The sequence below is a fragment of the Calliopsis andreniformis genome, unplaced genomic scaffold (assembly GCF_051401765.1).
Source record: "Calliopsis andreniformis isolate RMS-2024a unplaced genomic scaffold, iyCalAndr_principal scaffold0048, whole genome shotgun sequence".
Classification (NCBI taxonomy): Eukaryota; Metazoa; Arthropoda; class Insecta; order Hymenoptera; family Andrenidae; genus Calliopsis; species Calliopsis andreniformis.
In genome coordinates, this window is record NW_027480457.1 from 2,946,461 (window position 1) to 2,973,253 (window position 26,793).

The window sequence follows — 26,793 nt, forward strand, 5'->3', positions numbered from 1 at the left end:
ATATTCTTGAGTATATTGTTGATAGCATTCGTAATTCTATCTGTAACAGTTATTCACAAAATACTGTGATGAACACAAATTGTGTTTATATCCCGGAAAGTAGAATTTACGAACCTACAGACAAGGACGAAATTGAATAGAAACATAAGTGTTACAGAGGAAACGATTGTAACATAATAGGGTCTTCTTAATTATTTTCATAGTTTCTACTTACTATTACAGTTTACATAGATATATATAAAGAATTTTATAAGCAAGTTTATCAAATGATTTATTCCTTCTTTATTTCTTTATTTCAGTAGTTCTTTCTTTTGAAGAACAGCGTTTAAGGTACATTTTCACCTGACATTAAGGATGCGAACACATTATTGTCACATCATATGAAATTACGTTACATATTATAACAAATCCATAGTGTGAATCAAATCTTTTCTCTTGTTTAAGACCTATTTTGCTATAATATGTAATGTGATCTTATGTGACGTGACAGTAACGTGTTCGCGCCTTTAAAGTCATGACTTTTTCTATCATGACACTGTACAACAATTTAATAGCACGATGTTTCTCTGTAAGCTCTACAAGCGAAGGACGAATAAAAGAATTCCAAACAGGGGTGTAACATGTTTTCAAAAGATCTCATTTAATCTAAAACATGACATAACGAAAAAAATTTTCAATACAAAAACATTAAAAATGCAAAGTCTGTTTAGTTCCGAAAGTGCTACCGATATAATACCACGGAACTAATAGTATCATAGAAATGCGATTTAGCTATCAACAAAATTTGGGTTCCTTAGGTTTGAGTTCTTCAATTTTTTTTTTAAAACAAAAACAATTGAACTATACTGGCCAATTAACAGTTCGAAACTTGTTTGTCTTTCGCTTTGAACTGACAAGGAGAAGCCGCCAAAATAATGTTTCACATTTTTATGAAAGTTGAACATTACATACAAGAAAACCTTAACGGCTTTTTCTCCCTTAGGCTTTCGTTAACGAGGAAAATAATAAAAAAGAGCTGAAAGCTTATTATAACAGATAATAACAAGGTCACGTTAAGTAAAAGTGTAGCTTAGGCCGGTAAGGCAGATGTTACCCGTGCCTAAGGATTAGAGTTCAATCCCCATTGCGGATAATTTTTAATTTTTTTTCTATTTTTTTATTTTCGCATTCTGTTTCTTTCTTTTAAATGTAAACTACAAATATAGTAATTGATAAAACATTTTCGCAGCCTAGGAAAAAACAGACTATTCAAAAAATGTACATATTTTAAATCTATTAAACAATGTATGGAGAACATTTAAATCTAATTGTATAGTGTTATATTAACATTTCATCAATTTTCACCCCAAATAAAATAGTTAAGCTTTGAAAATGTTTTATCAATTACTATTTTTGTAGTTTACATTTAAAAGAAAGAAGCAGAGATGCGAAAATAAAGAAACAGAAAAAAAATTGAAAATTATCCGCAACGGGGATTGAACTCCAAACTTTAGACACGGGAAACATCTGCTTTACCGCCCTCACCCCCAGTCTTACTTAAGGTGACCTTTAACATTACCTGTTATAATGAGCTTTCAAATCTTTTTTATTATTTTTCTTGTTAACGAAAGCATATGGGAGAAAAAGCCGTTAGGGTTTTCTTGTATGTGATGTGCACTATTATTATGTAAACTTTCGTAAAAATCCTTCCAAGGCGCCTGCATAAGTATTTCATTCATTATATGTGGAAATTTCGTGTGCACGTCTATACAGCATGTTTCCAAATATGTGGAACATTTTTGCACGATAGATTCTACATACATACACAATGGAAAAAGTTCGTATACATTGCGACGTGGAAGCCCGCTGGAAGTCGTGTTTGCGCCGTGAATTTTTATAAGACGCCAGATATCTTGCAATATCAGCGCAAGGAGCTTGTTACCAAAGTTTCCCCGATCCGGCCTAGCTAAAGACATGGAAAGAGGTTGGGTTCTTTTAGGGCGGAAGGTTACTGACAGATGCGAATTTTAAGTACTCTCACGGCGAGAACACCGGTGAATACTCAGTTGGTCTATGTTGCAGCGTATGGTTTTTTTTTTTTTTTTGTTCGTTTGTAAGCTCAACTTGCTTATTGTTAAAAAGCGAATTTATATGTATTTATTTATTTATATGTATAGAAGGGTGGTCACGGTCAATTTTTGTAAGAGCGACTTTCATTAGCGGACACCGGAAGCCGGGACCTGATCACTCAAGGGTGGGTTTTTACCATTATGCATGAAGACTATCCAAACGTAGTACGCTTTCTCTTGTTAATGTAGGTTTGCGTGGGTGTTTCTTTGCGCCTAAATTCTCAACCAATACAAGTACCGATACTAATTAAGGCGCATTTTCAGAGCCAATCACAAGGTTTATTTTTCTTGCTATATTTTCCGAGAGAACCAATAGTAGTGGGCGTTTGCATAAGACGCGGAAGGAAGAAATGTAACGAAGGGCAGAGCAAAACAAGCCTACATACAAGCGTTAGAACTGTATATTTAAAATGTATCTTTCTTGAGTTTAATCTAGTTTGCAGTCACTCTAGTATCTTCAGATATACATTTTGATTCACGATAATATATCTATCTTCGTGAGATACGTTGACTGCTTCTTATTTTATTAATTGAAGAATAATTTTTATACATTATTCTTCTATAATTCTATCATTTTTTACACTCATCTTTTTTTTGCGGATGCTAAGACGAATTCAACAAGCATCATAACTAATAATTTTTTTTATCTAAACCAAAGAAACATTAAAAAAATGTTTTACGATACAATATCAGCACTTCATCCATAAAATATTGTAATTCATTCTCAAGGAATGCAGCGTATTTCTGGCCATTCAGTGTACCGTCTATAAAATAAGTTCCAATTATCCAGTTTCCGATCATACCGCAACAGACATTTACGATACATGGATGGTGTCTTTCCACTTATCGTAGCCAATGAGTAAGGGTCCACGGTGAAAAAGAAATTCGTCGTCCATGACTATCATTACTATTACAAGAGAATTGTGTTGTCATTAATAGAACTAAACTTCTTTACAAATGGGTCAACCAAGTACTTTTCAGTCAAGTAAGCTACTAACTGTAGCATAAGCAGTGATTTTTGTAAGTTGATTTCTTCTCATAAGAATAAAGGCGTACTTCATATGGTGAAACATAATTTTCGTGTAATATGCGCAAGTGACGTCAAAAATATTCTTAATGGAAGACACACTGTAGCAGCAGAAATAAGATTAAAAATGATATTTGTTGGGACTACAACATTGGCAACGTTTTGGTAGAAGATTAAATTTTTTTGCTTGGCGTTTTCCATTCATTTCAATCGATTTGTTTTCCCTAATACTTGAAATTATTGTTTTAATATGATTGATGCCCTTGCCGCTGGTACCACGATTTCGCAAACACCCTGTATACTTGGCGTCATGGCATTGCTGTATCGCTCGATCTGTCCACCTTCCGCTTAATCTTTTCATTTCGATTCATGCATGAGGAAACTGCGCATGTCACTAGAAGTATTGGCGTAAAATTTTGAAGAAAACTGCAAATGCAACAGGAATATCGCGAGAAAAGACCTGATAGAAAAACACAGCACGTATCATGAATATTGGTGCGAAGATCTGTCGAAAAACTAATTTAGGCTTCTTCAAAAACGCATCGAGGACTTCATCCTAAAACCTGGTGTTGTTACACACCTAGGTCTTTCGTCAAAGACCCTTAGCTTTGCTGTAGACTTTCCGGAAACTGAGTGAATGTGTTTTTCTTTAATGTTTGAAAACATTGAAAAATCTTTAATGCTTAACATTCAAATTCCTTGCTTAAATGATTTCTGTAAACAAGATTAGAGTAATCATGAGCAATCTCTGCTTTCCTGAGCGAATGTTACCGAAAACTGATAGAGGTAGAGATATTTTCTTTATGTTTCAATGAACAGATACTGAAATCAATCAACAGGCAGATACATTTTAATAAGTAAAATATCATATCGTACTTCATAAAGATATAGTATTGTATTTTCAAATTCTCAATTGCGAATTTTTAATTTCTGTTAACATAAAACAATATACTCAATCTGTGTAAATATTAACTCCTTTACCTACAATTTTTTTTCATAATGTTATCACCTTCGCTGCCGATCTGAAACGACGAACGAGAATACGAGTAAGGATTACCTCGCCCGCAACCACGTGGTCGCAAGACCTCTCGCGTGTTTTACAGAGTGTACTCAACAACTATAAATTTCTCCCTTGATACGATTTTGTTTCCCAGAAAAACCGAGTGCTGACTGGCGTTTTCACCGTGAAAGAATCCAAAGTTCCATAACCGTTCTTTACCTTCCGCCTGGAAGAGCTCAGCTCCTCTCTTTGTTTAGTAGCTAGTTCGAAACGTGATAGAATATCGAGAGGCATGCTTCTACGTTGGCAGTTAACGGTTAACTTTGCACGATCGTTCGGTCCTGGCCACGGCCCAACCGAACGAACACGTCGCAAGACACATTCTTCTGAGCGTGTCGTGTGTCCGCGATGACCATACAGGTAACCATATAATTCCTCCGACAACGGATTCTGACCGACGTTGCACACAAAGTAGTACATTATATATTCGCTAAATGTTCGAATTCTTCTCACAGGCATACGTTATCTCCTTAACGTTATCTCCACCACTGAGGGCAGCCTATTTGGGTTTTCGCTCCCTCTTCGTTTTTCAGTTGTTGTCTTCCTTTATATTTACAAGGACTATATGAGGCTCAAGTTTCGTGTCCCTAGCAACTATCTGCACGCGGTCCGTCCCAAGCTGTCGAGTTTCGCCGAGTTAGTAAATAAATACTGTATACAAGCGATTCGTGACCTAGGCATCTGATCTCGGAGTTTATGACACGAACGAAACAATCAGTGAACACATTTTGTCTACTCGTAAGTGCCTGGTTTTGTGAATTTCACGGCCTAGCCTTAGCGGCAATCCTCCAGGAACACCTTTAACCGACAACATAAAGTTCTTAATTCAATTTTAAAACTGTGTATTTTCCTAGAGTTACCTGTAGGTTCACTCAGGATCAGCAGTAAAGTCAGCATTTATTAATATGACAATCGCCCATGAAAGTCCGAAAAGAATTTCGAAATCGATTCATTTGAAGATGAATGTCAAATTCTATTTAATATCTGAGTAGACTGCGTAATTGTTTTATGCAAACAGAAAGTTAAAATTCGCAGTTGGTAATTTAGAAAAACAAGCATCGTATTGGCATAAAATATGATATATTTTTCTAATTAAAATGTATTCACCTGTCGTTGATTTAAAATCTGGTTTATTCAGAGATGAAGAAAATACTTTCAACTGTTTAGAAATTTCTCTATCAATGTTCGGTAGCACTTGCTCAGGAAAACAAAGACTCCTGGCGATTAATGCAAGGGACGTAACCGTCAAACGTGACTTAACCGATGCTGTTTTAATTAAACTAAGCGTAGTTTAATTTTGTTTACAGAAGTCATTAAAGTAAAGAATTTGAATGTCAAACATTAAAGAACCTTTCTCGTACATTGACCCGGTTTTCGGAGGGCCTACAGTACAGTTCGGAGCCATTCTGGGAAGATCCAAGTATCTAACAACAGCATGTGTTGTGAAAACTACTTGACAAAATTTTCATTAAGCCACAGTTACTTTTCCTACGGATCATCACACCGAACGATTGTGCCAATACTCGTGATACGTGCCAAAGTTTCCTACAACTACAGTTCTTTTCTCGCAATATTCTCGTTATGTGTGCAAGTTTCTTCCAAATTCTACGTCAAGACTTCGTGGTTCGTTTAGTGTCCTCAGGTGTCGATTGGAACCAGAATATTAAGCGGAAGGCGGACACATTAACCCTTCAGAGATTTGAGGCTTTCACGGCCAGGCATCATACAGTTCTTACTGTATCATTATCTCACTGATACCAGTATCAGTGTATTTTTTGACCCCCTGATAAAGCTAGCTGCAATGCTAGCGAAACGTTGGAAAAATCATTCTAAAAGAATAAGGCTTACACCCGGAAACCTCAACGGTAAGAACTGTACATTAACCCTTTCTACTCCAAAGTCTCATAGAGAGTGTTTGGACTTGCCCTCGGGATTGTAAGGAGTAGGCAGAGGTTTAGTGTTATTCAACGATACCTTCGTATGGTGTTTCAATATTCGCGGATGGGAGAATCATGATATATGGTTGTATGAACTGAGCAAACAATTTAAAAATGTAAATGTTTTATAAAATGTATAATATAAACCGTTACGTGTCAAAGATAGTGTATTATTTGTTTTATACCTTTTTTTTTAACTATAAATTGGCCAGTTATCACAAATTGAAGTATTATGCAATATAAACAATATTCATGACTCCGAAAAATGTGGTTTATCAGCTTTTTGGCGTTTTGATCCACTACGCATCGTTTTTATGAGTACCAAATAAATATTTTGCGCGGGCCGGGGCAGGGCAACAATGAAAGGGCTTTTTGGTGCTATACTAAAATATTCTTTCCTTTTCGAGATTTTATAAAAAATAATTATTTTTAATCCTTAATAAATAAAATATAAGTTCTTTTTTACGTATTTGCAGAATTTCAGTACATGAAAGAATGAGTTAATGAATGAGCTCCTTAAAAGGCGAGGACGGGGTCCGTAGCCCCACACCCCTAGTACCTCCTAGCACTGTTTTAATCCAAACCTAGTTCTTATTTGGACTTGTGCATTCAAATTCCCGAACAGATATCAGAAAATAATGGAGCAGTGTCCTGTATACATGTAACTCCATTAACGGTAATATCACAATTCCTTAAACAAATATTCTATCTTTTGCCCATTCGCTGCCGCATCTACCGCTTTATGTAACCACAAGCTCAGTTAAGCAGAAAAGGTTGAACCTGGATTTGTAACTTATAATTCATCATTCGTAAACTGTGAACCTTTCGCTCAAAACTCCATTAATGAACTAGATTTTGGTAAACTGTATGTAAAACTTGCAAACAGAACAATAAACATTTATAAACACATGTTCACTTACTGCATGTGGAATATCGTAATACTGCAAGCGGTGCATATAAGTTGCTGCTGATTGTATGGGTAACTGCACAAAACCGTACTGAGGTTCAATCCAAACCTCGGAAATAATTTGAAAATCACCAACACCCTCAGAATCATCTATGCTCATTTCACCATCAGCTGTACCTAAAATATAACCAACGTATACATATATACAAAGAGTAATGAACTATAGTCAGGGCATCCAAATAAGACGAATATCAAGAATGATAGAATTACGGTTAAGCCGAAATTAAATTTTTATCAATCCATAAAACTGATATAAAATTCATAAAAATTAATAAAATCAGAAAGAGTGCGTTTTGTTTGCGTGATCCCTCATACTAAAGGGATTAGAAAAACGAAATACGTTTATCTATCACTGTCAATCATATAATTCTGAAAGTTACTGATAATATAGGTAGGTATCTACCTTCGTCAGTATCCTCCTCCGATGCACTGTCACGTTCCAGTACTGTATTGGACATAACATGCGGGGGGAACAAAATGTATTGGATGATACACGGGTAATATACGTCACTTTTATCAATTCCTTGCATTTGTACTTCAAGGACCATGTTCAGAATTCCCGCCGATGAATAAGTAAAATTAAAACCTTCAGCTAAGCGTATCCTAAAAAATACAAGTATAACAATACTTTTATAATTAAGATGATAGTCCTTATTGAATTTTCTTACAGCATAATTACTATAAGGTATGTCACATAGTGATTGAGTATAATTAACATTGACTTTGTCTCGCCTAAACTAGTCAGCAGTATTGGACAAACTCTATGTTCGTTATTCTAATGTATTGCTTTGATCATTTTTCATCAATAAATATCACATAATTACAAAAGAACTTATCTGACTACCCTCTAAGTAATGCCATTTTTCTGACTCCTCGGGCGTGCTAACAAAGCAATAAAATTGTGTGTGCTCGGGAAAGCGAAATATATAATTCCTCAATAAAACTTTAAAATTTGCTCAGTATTCTTTCACAACTCTAGCAAAGCTTGTTTTAGGAGGCTAGGATCACATATGACAAAGAGGCAACATTACCGACAAAACTGGGAAAGAATAATTTTCCGGAAACCAACTTTCCGTCCTTATATGACAAGATTTTCAGCTGAAAAGGATTAATTTGAAAAAAGAAAGTTCAATTGAGTGTAATCTGATCAAGAAATACGGTAGCAACTCAACGCCAAATGTATGCATCGCTGTATTTTTTTGACACTAATAGTGTACGAGTCGATCGTTACCGCGTATCTTTTTTCTGAAAACCGGGCATTCCAACCTTACATAAAACTCATGTCATTAATATCTTGACAGGTTTGCAATATTCTCTTTTAAAGGCACCTTCTTCGAATGAGACCAATTATAACCAAATTGATTCACGTAGAACAGTATAACGGACAAACTATTTTTTAATTTATAAATAAATTGTGCATTTTAATAATTTATAGGAAATTGAACTTAATTGAAGAGCATAGTGTCAATCTATCTACACACTAAATCGTAACCTTTCATGTGTCAAATAAGGTACGTTGTCACAATTTAAAATGTCCCGTGATTCTGCATCATTACGCTATAAATGTTTGTTGTTGTATGAAGGACGACACAATGATTTGGACTGCTACCCCTACTGTTCAACCTGTATACATATTATATTGAATTTAAAAACAGACAGTAACGTTTTGTATTAAATACAAACAAACAGGAAATAAACTTTGTTCTAAATTCTCTTATGTACATTTTATAAAGACACAAACTTGGTTTTTTAGGCATACAATTCTAAAAAACCATACGTTTCACGTACGCCTTACCCATTTCATAACCACATATGAAGTAATGTATATGGAAAATAATGCGTTTGTATATATTGTGACGTGGCATCAGTGCACGTCACAAAGCCGAACCTTTCCTCCGGAGAAGCGGTCCTTAGTGCGCACCATCAGAAATATAATGTGAAACTAACATCTACTTTTACGCACAAGCGTCAAGCAGTAATGGATATATCGGCAACAGCGATGAAGCCATTCGCAGGATAGAGTTGGCTGCCCAGCATCGGAGCCAGCAGAGGTTATCTTACAGCGGGTCTTCGGATTTGGGGAGCGGCTCAGGTACCCGCCTCTCCAGGATCACTCCGCCCGGGGAGTGAAGCGATGCCTTGAGGATAAAGAAGAGGCTGTCGTGGCCCAACGAGCTGACTTAGGAAGTGCTGCACCATGGATGCACATGAACACACCAAGTAATGGGAATCAGCCGACGTCACGCGGGAGGTCCCCATGTTCAGTGTTCCGGGAAAGAAGTCTCCAATAGAGAGGCGTAAGGGCGCAGCCTCAGGCACCTCATCGTTGCAGATGGCGGCGAAAAGAACCCGCAGGCTTTGGAGGTTCTACCTCTCGGGATCATAGTCATAAAAAGAGCCCTAGAGGGACTAAGGTGGTTTCTGCCAATCATCGATGGATATTGATCGGCCGGCGTGACTTATTGGCCATGAAATAACGCAACACGCGCGGGCCAATCAGGGGCTTGGTACGGAAGCACCGTGTAGCGAGATCCTAGCGCGAGTAGTAATCTCGTCCTTCTTCTTGCGCGGCACACCGACGTAACCACAAGCGGTAAGAGCTTCCCTACTTTTTCATCTGTGAATCTGGAATTTCGAGTGCGATACTGCATACCGCCCGACTCCTGGTGGTCGACACAGGCCGTGTCGCAGGAGCAAAGCATCGCGTGCAGATTATCTTCGGTCTGCTGACTGTGACGTAAATTCAGTCAGCGGCCACGTACGAGGTTAGGGTAACGAACGGTTTTCACGAACGGAAATACCTTCGGACTGCGGACTGCAAGCCATCGTACCTACGGCCTCGCTACGATTACCTGTAGCGAGCAACGAGTAACGAGTATTTCGCCAGCGACCACGTGTCGTGGAACATTCCGCGTGTAAGCACCATGACCACATTACTTGTACGTTACTCGCTAGAATATATGATTTTATTTAAACCGAAAAACCAAGTGTTGACCGGCGTTCTCGCGGAAATTCCATAACGGTTCCTCATTCTACACCTGGAACAACCCAGTCCATCTCCATCAGTAGTACCTAGCCCAAGCCGTGATAGACCTATTTTGCAGAACTGTTCGGGCTTGAGCATGGCGTTACCGAACCACCATGTTGCAATATATAGAATAAAATACTTTTTATTCAGAAAGGTCTGTACCTTTTACAGAAACAATTGCTCATACAAGACTGACTCGACACATGGTTTCACAAGGGCACTTATTATTGTTACCATTTTACTAAAAGTTTCTTTGCCCGGTATGTACATATTAGGACCTTTACTTTTCCGAGGAGGAGTATGATACAGCACAGAGAAAAACTGGGGATCAGCAACGCTTTACTACATGGTCTGCTCAAGGACTCGAGGGCGAACTCGACCTTGTAACTAGCCCAAAGTTTTCTCCATGCACATCGAAAACGTCGCCACAGATATTTCAGAGAGGTCAATACACACTTAATATTAAGATTAAGCTCTTTGTTTGCGTTGCATTTCACAACTCACGACATATTGTTGGGAGGAAAGCCACAAATTTCCTGTTTACACGTACATTCATCGTGTAGAGGACACGAATTCTACGTCACAATACACACGTTCCAAATGTAATATTATTTTAAACTTTATTAACAACTTCTATGTCTCTAATTTATTAACAGTAATAGTAAAATATAATAAGTTATGATTTTATAAGTAAATATCCGAATTGTATTATATTTGATATCATTTTAATCAGAAAAATACCAGAAGTATGATAAACACTACGTGCAAAAAGAATCAAAAATAAAAAATGTTTGCCGTTGCATTAGTATTGTCTCTCATAGATATTCACTCTCGAATCCTATTTACACTGTTCGGCGGTTGAACCTTTGTGCCACCGCATGAATCGTTCCACTGGTTTCAAAGTTAATTATCTCAGTAGTGGGGATAAAACTTTCACATTTGACACATAGAACTTTTTTACATTTATCGAGAGAATACTGTTAAAAGAAGCGAGATCCCAATAGAAAAACTTCAAAGAAGTAAAAAAATTACGCCAAGTACATGAAAAAGTCCAAGAAAAAGATATCCCAAATACTTGGCGTGGTCAGGCAAGGGCATGGTGTTGTTGAATGGCAGACTTGCCAGGAAAGTATTTACCAGTGTAAAGAATTTACTTCATCCCGGAGTGAGGATAAGCTGTAGTGGAGAACTGTGACTAGAGAGGGAGGATCGCTTGACGTCGCAATGGAGGGAACGCGTTCCTTGGTAACGTAACGCGATAATATGACGCTACTTCGTGTTATGTACCAATATTCACATAACCTTATCCATATAAGACATATTGTAAATATAATGCAAAATAAACTAAAAGGTCAGAATGGATTGAAATATATATAATATCGATTTCGCTAAAATAGTTGTTCAAAACATGTATATATTTTGTACAAAACTTAATAGTACCCAATAGTTGTATGTGAGAGCCAAGTTAAATGAAGCCAATTTTTTAGAAAATGAATTATCAATTTACTGTTTACTTCTCTTTCAAAAACACGGTATACATATGTATAATACTAATAAACATATATATAGACCCACATGTATGCACGTAACTGTTTATTTATGTATGTATGTGTTATAATTCAACTTGAGTTCTAAAAGGCCCATCCCAACATCTGAATCTTCTCCAAGAAAAAAATCACAGGCGAAAAAGTCTGACGATCTTAAGGATCACGTTACTGGGTCGTCACATCCTATCCACTTGTTACTAAAATTTATATATAACCAGTTTCATACTTGTACTGGTTATATATAAATTTTATATACTCATACTCATACTGTTGAGGAATGGAACCCAATGAGTATGGGTTCTCATAGGAGGTTCTCGTACGAGGAACTCATACTCATTGGAACCATAACGGGTTTCTTAACGTCAGTGGCATATCTTCCAAGACACTGAATAAGTACGTTACCAAGAATCTTAAATAAATTGCCCTATTAATTGTATTATGAAAAAAGTATGGTCCAATTATCTAACGATAATGAATTTCATATCATACCATTACGGACTGTCTGTGTTGAACATTATTTTCACGTATCCAGAATGGACTGTTTGTCGATTATATCCTTGAATTTTGACTGGATACCATTCCGCTCGTATAAAAAAACATATTTGTCTGCATAATCACGAGATTATGAACGAAATCGTCATTGCCAGAAATTTTACGATATCCAAAGCAAAAATTTATACGATTTTTATTTTGTTGCTTTTTACAATACTGTCGACAACAGAATTAGAAAATTCACTACTGCTTGCCTCTGTTCGAATGGATGTTCTTGGGCAATTTCTAAACTGTAGGTTCGGTGCTGTCCTTTTGTCACGTTTCCAGTTTCCTTAAAAACATCCACAATTTTCTTCACTACCGATGGCGAAGGCTTTAGTCAATCTGGATGACGTTTGTGCAATTTTTCATTCACTTCATAACAAGATACATAACAGTCAGCGCGTAACAGAACTAATTCTATTTTTTCTTGCATTATCAAAACCATTGTTACAATAGCTAGGTATTCTTACATTTAATATGTAATATGTAATATGTGTGTAGCAACGGCTTCATTTCAACTAGCAGGGGCAGGGGACCCCTGCCGCGATTAAGTTAGCACTGCAACGAGAACGCCTGGCCGTCTCAGCTCGTAAACCCTAGGTTATCAGACACAGTTCATAATTTTGTAGTTCTAAGTTAGGTTAGTAGTAATAAAATTTACACATAAAACCCGCCTCGCTCATTCCTCAACATAAACCCAGTATACTGACTAATTATAAGTCGGAAATTCTTCCGTATCCACCAGTGACCACACCGAACGTAGTCACTGTGTTGGAAAGATTGGAAACCTGGAATTGTTTACAGAAGTCGAGGACAATAATATTACAATATTAACGAACTGGATGAACTATGCAGAAGAATCACAAACGCATATGTAAAGGATAATACAATACAGTGTGCATCGGATAACCCTAATGCTGGCCGCTTATCAACTTTGACGTCTTATGTCTTGAAATTGGCTCATGCGAAATACACGACTATGTAGTATTTTGAAAATGTTTTGACATTAGCTGCTAGAATATCTAATAAAAAATGTAAAGTGATCATGAAAAGGCTTTCAACGCAAGGTTAAATATTAATTATCACGATGCGATGTGTCCTCCTTAATACCATACAACATTTGTCTACAACACTTTTCCATTTTATGTACAGTTTTCGAGATATTTACACACTTCCAGATAAAATAGACACACTGTATAGAAATATCTAAACAGTTTCTTCGACGCAGTATATAAATCTGACACAGACTTGAATATAAATCTGTCATTAGCCGCCACTATGAAGCTATAATTCTTATTACTCAATTTTTAACACTCCGTAGACAAACATACTTTCTTACATTCCGAAAACAATCTGTGTTATTCTTTTTTATGTCAAATTCTTTGAGTGTGCTAGGATTTTCCGAATGGAAAATCTGAGAAAATTCTGAGATGATTACTGTGTTTACTACATTATAGTAAAAATTTAACATGCTTGTTAAATTGAATGCTCAAACTTATTTACAACAAAAATAAAAATTCGGAGGATAGTCAGAGATATGTACAATTTCACTTATGAGTAGACTGCGGATGTTTTTCTCAAATTGTATGGACTTGTGGCTGCATTTACGGAAAATTTCAATGTGCAAAAAACGGCAGACCCTCTATGACATGGAAAAATGTAAAAATTATTGAAAGATAAATACATTTTATAATATTTAAAGAGGGAAACAAGTCTTTAATTAGGTTCCATTCCTGTAATTTTGTATGTGAAAATAGGAATCTGCATAAATATCCGCAGTCTACTTATGATATTAATAATCCCGATTTCCTGTGGAAGATTAAATGATCTGAAAATAGTAGCTTAAGAATTATAAAGATAAAATACTTACTTCGTAATTGTGGATAGTATTCTCGCAATAGCAATTAAATTCAATTTCGGTAACGTAATTCCTGGAATGGTTTGTACAAATGGTCGTCTTATATGCCATAACCAGCGATTATGAAACAAATATCTTGATAAACTGGTATTTAAAGTTCCCCCAAACATTGATGTAATTTTCATTGAATTTGTTTGCGTTCCGTCAGGAAAGACAATTGCATTCAAATCAATCGGCATTCGTTCATATCTAATTAAAATTCTTTCTAAAGATTTATGTATGATTGTACATGAAGGTGTCTCCCTCTGTTCTGTTGGTCTATTTGGTAGAGTCAGTTTAGAGAGACGATCTAAAAGATCGACAACAACATTGTGTCGAACAACTCCTTCTGTTCCTGCTGCAAATGCGATATTCAGGATAACACAAAGAGCTTTGCAATTAATACGAATTAATGAAAATGAGACTGGTGGTTTTTCTGTCTCTCTGTAAATAAATTGCACGTATGTGTGATTTTCAACTAGTACAAATGTTGCCCAATTTTTTAACATGGCATACAGAACAGCAGCTGCCTGACGACTCTGAACACATTGGAAACGACCACTCTGATTTGCTTGATGCAAGTGTCTTGGTAGTGGTCTATCATGAGATAAAATCAACGTGACTCTTTGTGTATGCATCCAACGTGCCCATTGTAGTGGATTCAAAGACACCACGGGTTGCCAAATTTGTCCGAACTGGGGACATGCTGCGTCACTAAAAATAAATTTTATCTTTGCATAAAAATATCTACGTTGTAAATAATCAATGGTCGCTTAAGTATTTGTTAAATTTAATCTATAATATGTAACAATAATTATTATCACTTTTAGTTGCAAGATCGCCATATTAATGATAATCAAGGGGATATCTGACCCTACTCTCTAAAATCCGATTCGGTGTTTAGGGTGTGTACAAATGTATTTGACAACAAAGCATAGAAATTCCAATGAATAATTCTACATGACAAAATGGAATTAGTATAGATTTTCCTACAATTAAAAATATGTTTATGAATATACCTCAATTGCACTGTACTGGGCGAAGGATAAGCTGATGAATAGAAAACAGGCATGCCATTTCTAATCGTGTCTGGTACGCTATACCAAGTCCAACCAAATTCTGGAAACCAACTGAAATGCGCAAGCATAGTATCACTTTCTGTTAACGATGTTAAAGCAGCCCAAAAGCGATTCACAACGCTTTGTCGATATTGCGATTTTAACGGTTTCTTTGATAAACATGTAATGTCATGTAAGAACTCGTAAGGAGCTGGAAACAATATTACGTCATTTTAAAAACCTTTATTTTCTGCATAAATATTCTCAATATTGTATTTCTATTGATAATTTAAATAGACAGACTGTTTTATAATCAGAGAGTCAAGCTAAGAAATAGTGATCCTATACTGAAAATAAATAGGTGACTACTTCCATCAATTGTAATAATTAGCTTTGGCTTTCGAGATTTTATCTATGTAATCACAGAGTGAAGCTACAGTAGAACCGATTTAACATGATACTCAAGTCTGAGCTACCCTCTTGACTAATCCTGCTATTTTTGGTAGACTATTACATTTATTACATCAGAGTTTAAGCCTCATTGTCAGTCATGTTCTACTGTACTTTTGTTGTCATTACACTAAATACAGTAAAATCTCGTTATATATGCATCCATCGCTTGTGATTGACTTATACTGCATAGAGAATAGACAATTTTTAACTTTTTCTGAACTCGAACCAATTGCCGCATGGTGAGAAAAGCGATAACTGGAGACAGTATACTCTGAAATGTATACTCTGAACATGTGCCTTTAATTGCTTTTGAAATGCGCATTAAAAATATCTATTACAAAATCAACTTTACCTTTTCCTAAAATATTCTAACAATTTTAATTTCAAAAAAAACATAAATACCTTCTATGGTAATTGTGTATTGTATCGTATTAGATCCAGATAATGATTTTGTAGACCACGGGCATGTTACTACATACTCCAGTGAAACATTAGGTTTCCATATTAGTACAAAACAAATTTCGAGCAAGTCCTCTTTTACATTAGCCCATTTTATTAAATAACCTTCACGGAGGCGACAACATAATAAACTACTTAATGTACAATTGACTTTGTCTTCAATCTGTTTCTTCTGCAACAGTTTTCCAGATTTCTGTTCGTAAAACAAGGAGTTCTTGTATTGACAATTTGAATAATCTGGTAGAAAATCACAGTTAACTTCACGATGTAATTGCCACCATAAAAATTTTTTGTGATAATTATTTATTTCAGTTTCATTTAAGTATCCCTGTAAATATTTAAATTATTTTATGTAATAATATTTTAATGGAAATATAAACATAAGCTAAATATTATAATTCTCTACCTGAGAGCCAACGTAACCCAAGTCCTGTTTTGTTATTTTTCAAGGGTGCCGAAAAACAAATGCGATTACCCATTTCCTAATATAATATTTGAAATACTTTATACTTTATACCATTCAATTTTGTTCACTTATAACGTAACTTAACTAAGTTCCTATTATTCTAATAACATGAAGAGACAGCAATAAGATCATGTAAAAACCTTAATTTTGAAAAAATGGACTTGAGTTAATCAGGCTCTGAGGTACGTAATTTATACTATTACGTTAGCAATATCAGATATAACAAATGAGTTAAGTGAAACGCAATTATAGTAACAGTCATAATCATCATCGATGAAACTGCCAAAATGGTCCTGATATAAATGGTTTGGCGACGTTTCTTGGAAAATATTCTCTAGCAATGTTGCCATGTACCGAGACATTCTGTTGTTCAATGACTTTGTAAAATAGAAGAGTAGAGGTACCACAAGCAATACAGTCCAATGGCATGCGGTTACTACACTCTTCTCCTCTATGACGTAATTGAAATTGTTCTTGTCCGCAATTGAATTGTCCAAAATGTCCTGGCATATGGCAATATTGTTCTCTAGAACATATGATCTTAACTGAAATTGTTAAGAAATGTTTTCTCACATCTTTTTTCTCAACTGGTATGTTTAAGAGAATTTCTTTCTGTACTGTACCCCACAACCAAAATTTGTAAAACATATACCAAATGATGTACCAAATTTGTCTAAAAGTTTGTCCAATAAAAAAATGTAAACTAGATGCAAATAAAATATTTTAAAAAAGATTGTTGTTACATTTTGCGAATGCATCAAACTACAAGAATGCATAAGAGTAATACAGAAATGTAGGACGAATAACGCCATTTTATTCTGTATTGTAACATTTTCTTTTCAGTTCAGTTACGTAATGCATCCTATAGTTGACTCAGTAACTATATTACCAATCATCACTGTGTCATTTACAACAATAATTTGTCAATGCTCTGAGCAGTAATTCACTTTGTATTTCACTGCGAAATCGAAACATATTGTAAATAAAATCAGTTTGAGAACTCAACGAAGCTTTAATATAATTTTTCAAGAGAACGGTTGAGCTTTCACCTATCGTTGCTTTCACAGTTTTTATCTTCATGTCGAGTAGAATATAGTGCAATAAAAAACAAATCTAGCCTTGAATTTTAAGGTCATGATCAACTTTGCGGTAACTTGAACACATCTTTATTGATTCAGAGATTTAAAGTCCCGCTCCTGTAGCCGTGGCATGTACATTCCTTACATTTTGTACTACTGAACAAAAATTTTTAAAGATATTGCGACGAATATTACCAAAGGAAGAAAAGAAATGATGTCAGGTTGTACGTCAAGAGTCTGATCGAATGAGTACTGTTGAATGTTGAATGACCTTGGGTAATAAAGTAATGTTTACTTTATATAGGTTGTTAAGGTTGTTACTAGCCTTGAATATTGCAGTCTACTGTGTCGCGTATATTTCACGAAGGATCACACAAGTTAAGCTAAATAATGCCAGTGTTTTAATCCTTCATCGAGGGATGACGAGCAGAGTTCGTTGTAAAAAATGCTATCGCATCGGAGGGATGACGGGCAGTACTAATCAAGGGAATTGAAGCAAAGGTATCTAAAGGATAGATACCATGGATCTAAAGGATAAAACCTTCTAGGTGAGCAGGGGAAATGACTGTCGGAAGGGAGAAAAAATCACCACCACTATTTGTGTGTGATCAAACAGCGGTGCTACATATGGCATATCATGGAACTATTTTAAATTTGAGAGGCTAGATGAAAGCAGGTTAAAAACTCGAACGCTAACCATCTCTAATACAAATGTAATAGAAGAAGCAATAAAATTAGATTTTAAAAGCATTAAAAATATCAATTGTCAGAAAATACAAGAGGAAAATGTAATATTAAGTGCACAGAAGCATTAAATTAACAGAGATCATAGTGTACATTTTTGATCAAACACAGCACTTGATTTTTATATTATATAATACTTTATTTCAACCCCCACAATTACTAATCATAAGAGTATTACAATATCACAAGTACAACATAAGGTTTTTAAATTTAGTAATTCTTTACTTCAAATTTGATAACAATACTAATATTGATAAATCTTACAAGTTAACAGAGTATATACCCTGGTGCATGTTTTTATAAGAACAATACTTGACTTTCGCACTACATAATACTTTACAGCATAGTTATATAATAATACTGAGAGGTAATTATGCAGAAAAGGGGCTACCTGTCTAGCTATTAGCAGAAAACCTTACTTAAATCAAGATGTAAAATCTTTAGTAAAAGGCTAAAAACCGGTGTATAATTTGAAATATACTAAGATAAATGACCGAATTGCTGACCATGTTCCAGTACCTGAACACTAACGCTAATTTTATTTAATTGTACGTTTAGATTCTAATATAAAACTAGTATTACTAATGAAAAAAATACAACATAAAGCAGTATGCTCAGTTACTGAGACGCAATTAAAGTTTTGAGATATACAGTAATGTTGCACACGAGAGCCATTTCGTCTACACTCTACACGGACGAGAGCCGCGGATTATCCCTACTACCACATTTAATATGTGCCGCCGTGAAACCAATTCTTGGAACCATCGCGTTCGAGCTCGACGCCCGAGAACAAAGAGGCCATAAAAAACAAGGATAACATTAGGGATTTAAATAGGAAAAATTGAAGTTTCTTATTCGCAAATGGATTTTCACGCAAGTAACACCACTCAATTCCCAGCCAAACGGATTTCATCCGCAACATTACTGTACTAGTTTCTCCGGTTATTGAGTACACTTATACACCAAAAGGTTTGAAAAAGAAAAATTAGTTGCAGTAATCATGAACGACCACAAATACAACAAAAAGAATGATCATCTCAGAGTATATACATTTAAATTTAGAATGGTGGGAAAAGTATAAAGTTAGCTGTGAGTAGAGCAAAATCAAAAGAATTTAAAGCAAAAATTTATACTGACGCATTCAAAACAGATGGAATAGATAATCAGATAATCAGATGGAATAGATAATCAACTTATACTATGTCAACTATTTAGAACCTTTTATAGTTGAATTAATCCTTAAGGAATTGGTAGATACAAAAATAAAATGGGGAAGTATTAAGTTCTCCATGTATCATAACTTTGCGAACAGAATTTGGCGATATACGGAAGAAAGGCGTATCTTTCTAGTGAAAAGAAAACAGTGAAGCTGGCAGACTATCATAATAAGAAAATGAAATTGGTAAATGGTAGCTTATGCCTTCGAAAAAATAGTAAAAATGTTTGGTAGACCAATCGTAGATCTATTTAGCAGCCGAATAAACAAAAAATGTGAACTTGCTATACCCTGGATGCAGGAACTGGCAGCTCAAGGATTAGATGCCTGTACTATTTCGTGGACCGGGCTAGAATTTTACGTTTTTCTCCTTTCACCGTAATATTATGTAGGAATAAGTTTTCTTGTAACTTAAAAGTACACGAGAGATCCGATTACCTCGTTGAGTCATTACAAAATAATCCGTCTGCGTATTTTGACACCTTCAAATACCTATAGTCGTGTTCCCTCTTTTATCGTACCACTCAACTCGGGCTCCCACCTTAGGGCTCCATTAACCCGATCACCCATCGAAAAATACGCGCATTCTCCAATGGGCAGGCCACCAATGTCAGGAACAATCAGGGGCCATCAAAATTTTCCCACAATTAAATGCATTGGTAAACGTAAAACAAAACAAAACAAATATAATAATAAATAAGAATGATTTAGGTGATCTTATTTAGCTCGTTTACCTTCTATACACATGTCACGAGAGTAAGGTAATGGGTTTAAGAACCACAAGACAAGATTTTACTTAAGTAAAAGATTCTACTTCTGATGTATAATCTTATTATCTTCTTCAATCTCATTTTTAAGCTGCTTTCATATTTAAGAATATATAAATATATAGGACTTGGAAAATATTAGGAAAAAATTATTGAGAAAATTTTTTTCACCAATTTCAGTTACGACTCTAATTCGAAAAGCACTTCACAATTACCATTTCTTAAGTTCTTGCTACCAAGAGAGCAATTATTATAAATTAATTGATACAGAGTAATCCTCTCGCTCAGGGATTTAAAGGCAATGCCATTATGGAAACATCTCAACTGGACTCTATTGTGACCTAAGAGGCCTACAATGCAATGCTTTGTAGCGACACTGTTTTTGAGTCCCCAAACGAGAATCGCCCTATATTTAAATTTTAATAAACAACACTGCTAATGAAATACTTCCTTCAAAAATAAATAAACATTATGTAATTACTTACAGGATATGGAGTAAAAGGCATGTAAGTACCCAAAGTAGCTCTTGCAATGAAGCGTAATAAATCTTGGTAGGGAACTAAACCATCAGCACAATGTGGATGATATGTACTTCCCACACACACGAAACTACATGCAACTGTTGTTGCACGCAACTGTTGAATGACAGAATCCAAAACATGAACATCAGTAGTCCCTACTATACCATCTGTCACGATTACCATATCTGAAAATATACATTATTATTGTATTTATTAATAATACATACTATTATCTTTTCGTGGGCAATTTAGGTCGTTGACGATCCAGGTTGTAATTTCTTCGAAACGAAGGAGACATAATCCTATTTTCTTCATCTAGAAAAGACTTACAACAGAACTACTTGAAACTTAAGTTTCCGATTTTCATGAAACACTATAAGTATGTAACGTAGCCAAAAATATTCAACACGTGCATTTCTTAATCTGCTGCTATTCACGTTAAAGGGTTGAAAACCAGCAAACCAAAGGTGAAGGTAGGTAACATTTCATCTAATATCTCAGAAGCTATTAGTTATAGGCAAAAATTGTAAACAGGGCGATTATGTTTTTTTAAAATAACGAATTAACCTCTGTAAACAGGTTTTAAAAATACCGTTAGTTTACGGAACTACATTATGTAATGCTCATGTAAGCGATACGTCAATTTTGAAAGTTAATAACTCAACAGTGGCTTATGTAAAATATATGTGCAATAATGTTTCCAAAATGTCTCGATATGAGCTACAAGAAAATGCAATAAGAAATATGGGGTTTCATTTAAAAATTTGTTGTGTCCCGTGAAGTGGTTCGCAGGACGAGGTACGGCATTGTTCTTTGGAGTTCAACAGTTAAAAGGATTAGTATCCTCCGGATGACTTCAACAAATCTCCGTTTATTGAGTAGTTAATTAAACAAGACTGAATGCGTACAAATGGTCAATTCGGCCAATACTCTATCATGCTCGCCTTCAAATTCCGCGTTTAGGATATGTGACGGAGAATCGTCAGCGCTGCAATATTATCAGGGTAACATGTGTCCTCTCATTTATTTACTGTTTTAGATATTTGACAGTCATACTTAAAACACACCACTGCAAAACACGATATGAATGTGTGCAATACTGTTATATATTGTTCGTGTTATATATATATGCATTACTAACGATTAAAAAATACTAAAACTACTACATAGTAATACATATAATACCTTCTTTTCATTTTTCTTTCCTACCCGTATTCTCAATTAGTGCTACAACATGTTTAAGAATCATTAGCGTTTGTTTCTTACACGAAACGATAAGGAGCATTTGTAACCATACATTCACTGGTCGAAGGTTAACGTATTTCAGCTGTTCCGTATATTAATATATTCATGGCCATTTCTTTGTTGTTTTAAACTATTGTAAAGAATTAGAGAAACGAATATGCGTGAATGTGTGTGTATCGAGAGCACGGGAATGTGTAGCAACGAATTGGCGAAACATCTATTACTCTCTTGTGCACAGCAACGTATTGGTGTAGAACAATGCGTAGCATACGCCAGTGGACGGCGTAGACGGTCTCTACATGCCTGTATGCGCCAAGTACGCCCTAGGCTCTATGTGAGTGGCGCCAGCACTCTCATTCCTGCGTATATGTTAACAATTTTATAGTGCCTAAACGCTGCGTTTTCGAACCATGCTTTTAAACTCTTTTTTTATTCGACACATAGAACACATTTATGGAACAAAATTGAACAATCCTTTTCATTGTTGTAAACAATTTTGTGACAACCTTTTTCTAAATGTCCACCGATTCAGAAGTCTACTTTTATCCCTAAAAGCCACGACCATTCATTTTTTTTACACCCTGTACATACAACTCATTTTCCGTAATTAATTAATTACCTATTACATATGGTTTAAAATATTCTAATCTTCATGAAAACTTCTATTCTCCTTCTTTTATATATACCCTTGATTCGATATTCTATTTAAAATGTTATTTACGTATAAGTAAACACCTTGTACAAACATTATTTTCAATGTTAAAATAAGCAAAGCGTGCCTTGGAAATGCACTTCGCGTCGAAAGAGTTCATAAGGACCACAGTGAAAGAAACTATTTTAAACAGCACCGAACAAAAATTACTGCATATCGCTGTTAAGATTCGCTCGGACGCTCAACAAGATTTTGATTAACAGGACAACTCGACAAGACTGTGTATGATATAAAAGTATAATGAATCAATTGTTAACACACATTTGGGGTCTACTGCACGGTGCATGAAAGTTGATTCTAATATTGGATCTAGATCAGTCGTGCTGCTTGTGAGCACGGTCGCAGGCAAGTAACCTAGACCGGTATTAAATATGTACTTTCTTCGCGCACAAATTGGTAATATTTTGATCGATACATAAACAACAAAGTCAAACAGCCAAAAGATCTGGAAATCTTCTTTAAAAGAACTTTGTTTAAAAGCGGTGATACATCGAACCTTTGTTTCGTCCGCGAAACCCGTTGTCGGCTAGCATACGTGACCGATCGAAGATTGCCTTCGGTAGGAGATTCAGTTGCGCTAATAACAGACACGGTACATTCGGTGAATGATTCGTTTTTCAGCTATTACAGTTGACATTCGAACAATTAGCTGCTACAATCTCAGGCCCGACGTCTAGTGGAGACATCAGAGCCTGAAAGAGAGAGTTGACTGACTCACTCTTGGAGTCAGCGGTTTCCCTGATTCCCTGAGTTTGCTATTCGTTAGAGAAGCAATCAGCGAACACTCCTTGGTTGAACACTGATTGGCGGCACAAAACAGAGAGAGTTAACGTAAGTGTGTCACCTCTCCGTTACCCGGCATCTACCATCACGTTTAGCAGCAGCCCACGTGTGATGCATAGATGCACACGTTGTGGTGAACGGCCCTGGTGACAAGTCACCAGGACTAGTCTCTGCTAGTTATAGTGTGTCTCCACGCTCGCCAATCTCCGTGCAAACCGTGATTCATACGAGGCAAGCCTTATTGTAAGGTGCATTAACCCCTTGGCATACTTTGACGAGTCTGGCTCGTATACTTTTTACAATAACTTCGTTGCCGATTACGCGGTAATACGTGATGAGGATTCTTCGCAAGTAACCGATCATGCACCATCGTGTGAGACGTCTATGTTCGCTCAATGGGAGCTTTACGGTTGCCAGTTTAAGATAGTTACCCGTTTTAGATCGGCAGCAAAGGTGATAATATTACGAAAAGAAATTGTACGTGAAGGAGTTACACGTAGAAAAGAGGACTCTCCTTTCTGTACGTTTGCCTACCGACGATTTCTTCAATGCAAAGAGACGTCAGTTATACAGTCCACTGCAGTACCTTAGTGTTACGGCAAGATACTGCTCTCCCCTCCACATAGGCTCGTCGTCGAGGCCTGGAATCGGCAGAATATGGTCCAGCGCGACTTATTCGCAAGCTAACTGGTGCGGTTTCGCCACCTCTTCTATTTTCCAGACGCCAGTGTCGCTGACCGCCACGAAAAGGAGGGCCCCGTACTAGGACTACACCGACCGCCCCAGGAGCATTCGATCCGGAACCGTCTCCCTTCCCGTTTTGGGTGAAATTTAAAATAAACGTCAGTTCTTTTAAAGACAGACAAAGTAAATTAATAGCGTACATTTTCTTTGCGAAACCCGAACCGAGTTACCTCACCCAGACCCCGTTAGATCCTTGTTGTCAGCGATTCTAACAAACGCGAATCGAACTCACAATCAGTTACATGATAATTGATCTTCAAATTAAGGAAGGGAATGAATCTCATTCATTGGGTAAAAAAAGTTGATTTTTTTTAGTGGAATCTTATAGTTTAAGATCTAACAACATATATGTAAAATTTTAAGTTGAAATTCGTCAAACTGCCGAAGTTGTTGCGAGCGCACGTATGTATATGCTGTTCCGCCCTGCTGCGTTGTTGACATTCGATCGCGACACTAGAGAGTCTGAAGTGTGTATGTTTTCAGAATATAAGCGTGACAAACGAAACGGACTTCCACGAAAGCCTGCGTCGTTCGTAATGGAAAACCGTCTCAGTCAATCAGTCTGCATTTGTAAGAGCTGCAATTCGCGTTTCGGAGAGTCTTACCCCGCCTCTTTACACTATAAGTGGTATGCTGTCCCGGCGCGCAGAAGAAGGCCTTATATATATTCGAAAATTTTGGCAAGTGAATCACTTTAGATTCCGTGAAGTTTTGACTAAGATAGATACATCCAATAAAAAATCATAAACAGAAAACAGTTCAGAGAAAGTTCTTCTCGTACTGATAGACCGAAAAAAAGAAAACTTACCGAGAACATACATTTGCAAGAAGCGAAAACATTTGCAAGTACAACGGCAAAAGAATTATCGTCAGCGCATAACGAAAAATTTACAGGAAATCCAAGGCATGGTTATCGAATTATTGTTTTCTTGTCTGTATTTACTACAATTTTTCAACTCGTCACTTGTAAAAAGTGTACAGAATAAGTAACTTTTAGTGAGTCTAGAACTAGTGGACTAAGATTCAAAATAGTAGTACAATGTAAATGTAGTGTCGAATACATAAACTCGTTCTACGACTGTAGACAGATGATACGAAATAAATATGAAAATTGTATTGGTCATGAGAATGTTGGAACTTCACAAAGAAGGCATTAATTTATTATATGGCCTCATGGATTTATCGAAAAGAATGAGTAGTAATTTATATTACGCTACAATAAACAAAATCTACTATGGCACAAAAACTGTATTTGATGTACTGAAGAAGAAAACAGTAGAAAACGGATACAACGAATACAGATCGGCCAGATCGGTGGTCTTCAAGCTACAAAAGAAGCTCGTATGAAGCTCAGAATGAAAAAACTGAAACAAAATAAATTCTACGAAGACAAGGATGGTTTGCTATATGGGCCTGGTATAGCTTATTAATCGTAAGTAGTTCATGTACGTCAGTAAAGTGTACTGAAAACATTGAACGTGTTTTTCTCAAAATAACTTTCTCGCAGTTGGTTGACATGATTTTAAAAAAGCTATTCGATCAATCGGTTTGAAATTTTTACTGTATATTAAGAAAGTATCTATCTATAGTTTGATGAAGAAGGTTCGTGATACGTTCTGTACTTTTATTTCCTTACGAAAAAATCGGTTCATTTTCAAAGTAAAACTGAGAACTTAGATTTCACAAGTCGCCATTTTCTTAAATGTTTTTGTCTTTTTATTATTTTATTATACTTCGTCAAACTATAACTACGTATGCATAAATGAAATCCCGCCTTACTTAACTGTTTCAGATTATCTGAAACTGATACACTGACCAAAGTACTCCGGGCAGCATTGTAATTAAGGATAGATATAAGCAAAATATGTAATAGAATCTTTGCCAGGAATATATTATAGTTAGTTGAACATACAATAAAAACATACAAAAAAATTTTAAATAAAATCACCACATAGTTTCGTTAATGAAAGAAGAAACAATTGCTACTACATTTGTTCGACCTATGAATTTATATTTACTACGTCTACAAAATATTTTAATTACTTTTCTAGTTTGAATTCGAACCAAGCAGCACCGAAAACCTTTAACTGCTTACAAATCCCAAATTAATTTACACTTAGGTAATGGACCCAGTCTGTGCACATTTCCATGTATGAACGCTTTAACATCTTAAGATGAAGACATTTTATTTTATTATCTTGTAACAGTGCCGCTACATTGTATAGTACTTCCACCACAGCCATAATTTAAGAAATGTGTAGGGCGATATGATCGTTCGTGTCGAACCGTGAACAATCCCAAACGATCGTGCAAATTCGCCTCGCACCTTTCTCGTGCCTTTGATTTATTTTAGGCTGGTATCGAAGATGTCAGCACGAAAAACGGATGTATCCACAGCCCAAATGAACTAGAACCGCGGAAACAGTGTTGGTCGTTTGAGA

At 35.9% G+C, this 26,793-nt stretch overlaps 1 protein-coding gene across 1 annotated transcript in view; it reads right to left on the minus strand.

The window, feature by feature from the left end:
- Positions 1–26,793, minus strand: part of LOC143187524 (KICSTOR complex protein SZT2) — a 155,056-nt gene that overhangs the window by 80,786 nt on the left and 47,477 nt on the right. Inside the window, exons 5-10 of the mRNA XM_076391738.1 lie at positions 20,833–21,053; positions 16,019–16,403; positions 15,125–15,374; positions 14,079–14,819; positions 7,503–7,702; positions 7,053–7,216 (exon numbers count right to left, since the gene is read on the minus strand). Coding sequence (XP_076247853.1) covers positions 7,053–7,216; positions 7,503–7,702; positions 14,079–14,819; positions 15,125–15,374; positions 16,019–16,403; positions 20,833–21,053 — 1,961 coding nt within the window. The remainder of the gene's footprint in view (positions 1–7,052; positions 7,217–7,502; positions 7,703–14,078; positions 14,820–15,124; positions 15,375–16,018; positions 16,404–20,832; positions 21,054–26,793) is intronic.